This window comes from Opisthorchis viverrini (assembly GCF_000715545.1).
Source record: "Opisthorchis viverrini unplaced genomic scaffold opera_v5_1, whole genome shotgun sequence".
NCBI classification, from domain to species: Eukaryota; Metazoa; Platyhelminthes; class Trematoda; order Opisthorchiida; family Opisthorchiidae; genus Opisthorchis; species Opisthorchis viverrini.
The window spans coordinates 3,850,868-3,857,251 of record NW_008751657.1 but is presented as its reverse complement, the minus strand read 5'-3'; the positions used below and the strand labels follow the sequence as shown (position 1 = coordinate 3,857,251).

Sequence of the window (6,384 nt, the reverse complement as noted above, 5' to 3'; positions counted from 1 at the left end):
AAGACATGTGAGGTGATTGTTTACTCATCGGATCAGATTTTAGGGCCAGCAGCGTGACTGCAAAATGTCAAAATTAATTTGAGCAACAAAATGGAATCAGAGGATTAGATACATAACTCGCCTCTGTTCGGTAAGTGGGCAATTTTGCCTGGGTTCATATGGCGTAGGTGCAAAATACTAGGTACAGCCTTCAACCCACACTAATTTCCGCATATGATGTCCCACACTGAGTCCTTTATCGGTGGCTGCACAGCTTTTACATTCACCAACCAGCTTGCGCTTATCTCTGATTATCACACATTCCTTGTCTCACAGAAACTTTACATTTGGACTGGCAATTCTTTTGCAATATGAGGCAATCGACTTACTGTCGCTGGGCATCCTAATAGATGCATTCACATTAACCAGGCTTGATGTATTCACCGAGATAAGCAGTTCTCTCGTTCCTCGTGTACTGCCATCCAAAGTGGCATCAGTAATACGTATCAGTTTATTGGCCAATGCACCTACACAAGCCTAGCCTAGCAGTGTCATCAGAGCAGAATGCTATAGTGCACTGGAAAAACAAATGGGTAAGTCCGCCTTCTGTGTTCACTTGAGGTGGATCTTCTTCAGGTAGCGTAGATCGTCGTTGGCTTGTTCGCTGAGCTGGGCAATTTGGTTGAAAAACCCTTCATCACCAATCGAGGTGACATCATCAGTGCGTGTGGCGAGATTGAGTGGTATTTGGAGACTTTGATCCATCACAAGGAGCGCTTTGACAGGGAAAGACTCGTTTAGTCAAGACTTAAGATCATATCCGTTAATCTGGGACTGAAAATCAAGCCCGTGGTAGTATAATTATTGGGTCTTCCTTGGGGATCGACAGGTGTTCATGTCTGTTGATCTGACTATTCTGTAGTTATTACATCATGCTGCTGGCTGGACCAAGGTTAATCTAGTCCCATCAAAACAACTAGGTCAACCGTCACGTGGTTGTGTTGTCAACTACCCAAAGCTACTGAACCGGTGGTCATCTGTAATGCCTTTGCCTTATGGGTCACATTGAGCTCAAGAGGCTTGTGCGGTTGAGCCTTCTATTGACACTTCGGTGAACCCTCCATCGGAAGCGGACTTGACGAAACTTTATGCCACAGGCGTCCCGCAGCTCCTTGTGTCACCTGTGTAAACAGAGGAATTCGACTGGTTCATCCAAAGCTCTGTTGGGATTAACCATCCCGTGCTTAACCTTATCTTGTTGAGCTCTGCTGAAATCGGAAATGCCGTTACCTGACCGGACTGTGCCTGTCTGTCTGTATGCGGCACGTGGAATCACATGGTATGAAGCAAAGTCATATTAGCCTCATGTCGTTGTTCTGTAAAACCGATTATCGGCCATTGTCCCAAATTCACTGCGACTAAACCATAATTGCACGTTTCAGAAATGTCTCCGGGCAAAATATCCAAAGCTTAAATGTTGGTTGGACTTTCCTGGTGGTTTTCCTTGTTCTCCACACTGATACGAGCTATCCTTAGGACCAATTCCACAACACCAAGGGCAACGAGTCTGTAGGCTGCCCTGACTTCTGTTGCACCGAACTCACTTTTTTCGGAAATGATGAAAAACCAGTGGTAGTTAGCAGTTAGGAACTTTCAACAATGCAACCGACTTTCTGATCCACTGTGAGCTTTGAGATTTCAAAGAAGAACCGTTAGTAACTCGTAGCTAAGACGATCCCGTGCACCAGAACGAAGAGTTGGGTTCGGAAGCCTACCATGTCATTACCAAACAGTAAACATGTGTGTAAAGCGGGAGATAAGAATAAACGAGTTTGTTTTTTCACCCGCACAACGCAAGATTAAGGATTCCCTCAGGAGAAATATTGATGCAATGGAATGGTAGAAGACGCCCATCAGGGAAGGTTGCCCAAGGAAAAGGATGCAGTGTGCTTTCTACCGCTTTCTTGTCCTTGTTAGTGACCTCCACCCTAAAGGGACAACTTAGTTTCGGTTCTCGAATATTGTTGTTAGGCTTATTGGTAAAGTACAATCCTCCCAAATAAGGAGAAAATTTTTTTGGAAATTTTGGTTTTATTTCTCTCTAACATGGTCTGCCACTGTTTCAAAACTCGAGATACTAGAAAATTACTTGGTACGATAACTAATCTCAATTGAGCCACCAAAGTTCACGATACTCAGATGCCAAGTTTGCACATTGGTTCATTCATCATCATCATCATCATCATCATCATCAATCAGCATCATCATCATCATCATCATCATCATCATCATCATTATCATCATCATCATCATCATCATCATCAACATTATTATTATTATCATCATCACCATCATTATCATCATCACTACTAATTAATGAGCCCGACACCTGAACCGGTCGCACAAAGAAAAGGTCCCATCGGTTATGTACTGGTATCGAGTAAATACATGAGCCTTTGAGCACCCATATGACGGGTATCAACCAAATCTAAGAACGATTCCAATTAGTGGTGAGCTGAATCGTCTAATAAGATTTCAACTATTTAGTAGTTAACCCAGATGTTCTTGCCTGAGCCCTTGAAATGAGATGTTCCTTTCCCTCACATGTCAAAATAGTGACTCCGGAGTGGTCGAAAAGACGATAAATTGCTTCACAACTGTGTAGATTTCAAAGCCCGCCAATGAAAACTTTGCATTGCAATGGTTTTTGGAGTAAGAATGCAACCAGCCAAGCAGTTAAATATGCATGCGTGAAAGCGGGCAAGATTGCTGTTTTACAGGGTGATACCGCCTAATATAGATAAACAACTAGCCCATCACCGACACAAGTTTTTATTCTTCTTTCGCTGGAGTTTGGTCTCCAAGACGGAACGTTAGTTTTGGTCCTGTGAACTCTGCCAATGGACTTTAGTACAACGTAGAGCTATCATCATTTCCCTCCCTAAATAATGAATAGACCGAAAGTGTTCTGCCTTCTAGAAACCACCACACCCTGATTGAGACGCAGTGATGCTTATAACGACAGTCGACGCTGGTCCAATTACTGGGTCACATCGCTCGAAAGCTAACTTTAACTGTATTACTTACCTCAAGGTTAAATTAAATGGAGTCAAAGAACTGGGCAGTATATCACAAGACATTTGTAGGATCTGTCTATGTTCCTTTTAAACACTAGACTGTGGGTTTGTCAATGTTTGCCTCAGTCAACGCCAAAGGCGTATCGAGTTTAATATACATGCAATTACGCCCATGAACTTGGTATATCGATTCATCAGGACAGTGGGACAATTCCTTCTCTTTTCTCGGGCAAAAATCAGACTGGTGAAAAACAAGGAGAACCATCATGAGAAAAATCTGGAAATCGGTCTTGATACCTATGGAAGATTTGAACGCTATGCATAGGAAGAGTGGAGCATACTGGAATTATAGGTAATTACAGTGCTTGTGAGAATTATTGATGTAGGCTTACATATTTTGGTTCATGATGATACGTGCAAAGTTCGGTACAAAAACACTGTAGAGATTACGTCTCCTTTAAGCTGACGCCCGCCACTAGTAGTTCTGTAGTAGGTTCTGCGGAAGAAGTGAATTAAGGCGAAATCAAACGTCGTTTTTCTGAGCAAACCAACTTCAAGTGTACTACACCTCGTAGAGAAGAAACAGTTTTTCCTTTGCAAATTATCTTTGTACAGATACAATCATATCGAATTGGCAGTCTTTAAACAAATTTCGTGGCGCTATGCAAGACCGTATCCCAAAAGTCCTTCCCCATGTCCCATAAGCTCAATATTGGGATTTCTCCAATTGGACTCCCCCACAGAAAAGACAACTTTGACAAGATCCCTACTGAGGAGGCCACTCTCTCCGCGTGGTTAGTTGGTGTAAATGTAAGATGGTGAGTCATTGGAACGACCAAATCAACTTCAAATTCTTGGTACTATTTGACTGCATTTTGATTAGTCTTCCTGTAAATCCCACAAAAAATGTGTAGCCATGGTCAAAATAATCCTTCGAATAAAACAAGTGCACCACCCACTTAATTATCGAACTCTACCGAGTTTTTCGTATCACTTTCACTAATTTCTGACCTAATAATAGCAGCATGTCTCCTTTGCATAAAATGTTAGTTAATTATCTAATCCTTCGTCATAAAACTTCCTTCACCAAACAGCTGTGAATAACAGTTTTGAGATTGATTTTGCCTGCTATCTGCATTAACCGGGCGAAAAACACTTGTCCGAGAAAAACAACCTACACAATGGGCGTATCTTTAGTAGGAAATATAAATTGGTTCCTACCGAATTCATCGTAGTTAGAGGTATTCGTTGAGTGATCTGACGGCCAGATCCATCGGCTGCAACGGTCTCTTTCAAACCAGTTGATTCGTTTTCTTCTTGTTCTGAAACTTCACTCTTCTGTTTTTTCCCTCACAGGTTCCCACCTACTATCTATGTAAATCTACAGACATGGCTGGAGTGAATTACCTGTGGTGTGACTGAGTGCTGTCTTGTCAGCACAAGCAATAAAACCAGGCACATCTGTATTCTGCGACCGCACTATAGGTCACATCCGGTCGTCCTATACGACGGTTTGTCATAATGGTTACCTAATGGTTATTATAACAAAACTACACTAACAGGCACGAAGGTAGAGGATAATGCGCTTCACAGTATGGGATGTCTTAAGCAAGTGAAGGTGACCAGAAAGCCAGGTAACCGATATGATCTGTCCGTTCACGGACATTGTTTGTTGGCTTTGTAGCTAATTCACTGAGTGCGAGAATTCCTGGTTACGGATGGATCAGCACTAAGAATTGCTCGCCAAATGATCAAACCGATTGACTGTACAATACGCGTGTCGTTCAGTTGTTAAGCAAGTGTAGTTTGTGGTGCAGGCTTTTCGCTTAGTGTCTCGATGAACAGCCCATCCTCCTCAACGGTACGATAAAGACAGCAGTTGCCTCATTTATATACAGCTATGGATGAAAATTCTACTCTTACCTCAAAGACTTTTGCGGTAGTTTGAAGTCTTTTGAGTAGCCAGATTAGTTTTCACTACTCACCAGCGCTCAAAGAAAGCATTGCCAGCTTGAATTTAGTCAACCAGAATTTTATGTACGCAGAGGCTTTTGGGTTCAGAGGCGTACAACTGCACCTTACATTCAACCCTTTCGGAATTGACTTACTAGTGTTTGATTCCGTTTGATTAGTTTTGCCACAAAATTTATCCCATCACCAGCCACTACTTCGATTGCACCGGGTTCAATCTTTATTCCTTGACTGTGGATTTGAATCTTCCTCGAGGCGTAGGGGACCCTAATTGCTAGCGACGAACAACAAGGATAAAACAGCCCTTTGGAGAATTTTTCTTCTTGGCTTGGGTAGTTTTTCCACACAGGATGAACTTCACAATTTTCGTTTGCTGAACTGTACTCGCTAAGTGGTGCTATAGTTGGAGTGCACTTCCCCTTCCGAATAGTATCTATAAGCTAAGTGGATTGGTCTTTCAGGGAAGCCTTGAAACTGGCTTCATGGGGTCCTACCCTTACTTCAGATGATTCAACAAGGCACAGAAGCTTATGGAGTCCTTCTTATCAAAGCAATTCCTAATGGAAGCGCCGTTTTGTTCACCCCGAAACTCTGCTACCGCATAAATTCTATCATGTCATTCTACATCCAGCAAAACCTTTTTCCATAGTGAGAACATTTCATTCAAGTGCACTGATTTTCATCATTATTACACTGAATTTCAGGAGCCTGGCGATAAAATAACATAATAGATCATTTTTGCAATGATTGTTTGAATCTGAATTTGTAACGAAATCCCCAACCGGTACAAAGTGCGATAACTCACCCCTATGATGACGCCCAGGGAACCAAGTAACAACAACGCACATAACTTCCGGCCATCCGAGAACAAGTTCATTTTCGTCGGTAGTACACCGTTGTTTGCGACTGTATTATCATCCTAAAATACTGCGACTCGCAAGTATTCCATCCTACGTGGTGCACAATACCATTCCGAAACGTTCCATATCAATAAGTGAAATCACTATGAAAGTTCGACCTGCCAGTCGAACGTATGTCACGCGACCTTCGTGCACGAATTCATAATGCTGTTCTCCAGCCACATAAACGAATCAACATGTGAAACGAACCCACGAAAGAGTTTTCCAACCTACCACTATACGATAACATTCCACGAAATGCAACTTATTGATTGCTTTCTACCGATAGTTTGATACACTGATCGATGCACACAGCTGTAAAAAATTGATTCACATTTTTCAGTTGTGGTACTTGTGTCTGATCTCTACTGCCGTCAGCATTTATTGGAATTTCTCTAACCTGAGCTCGAATCAACACGTGATACCATTTTTCTAAGTATATTTTGCTTGCCCTTCCA

At 42.2% G+C, this 6,384-nt stretch overlaps 1 protein-coding gene across 1 annotated transcript in view; it reads right to left on the bottom strand.

Moving 5' to 3' along the window:
• T265_00061 (hypothetical protein) overlaps window positions 1–6,003 on the bottom strand; it is a gene marked incomplete at both ends in the record, with an annotated part of 36,345 nt that extends 30,342 nt beyond the window's left edge. The window contains one exon of the mRNA XM_009163718.1: window positions 5,833–6,003. Within this exon, the coding sequence (XP_009161982.1) occupies window positions 5,833–5,904 (72 nt within the window). The remainder of the gene's footprint in view (window positions 1–5,832) is intronic.
• Between the last annotated feature and the right edge of the window lie 381 nt (window positions 6,004–6,384).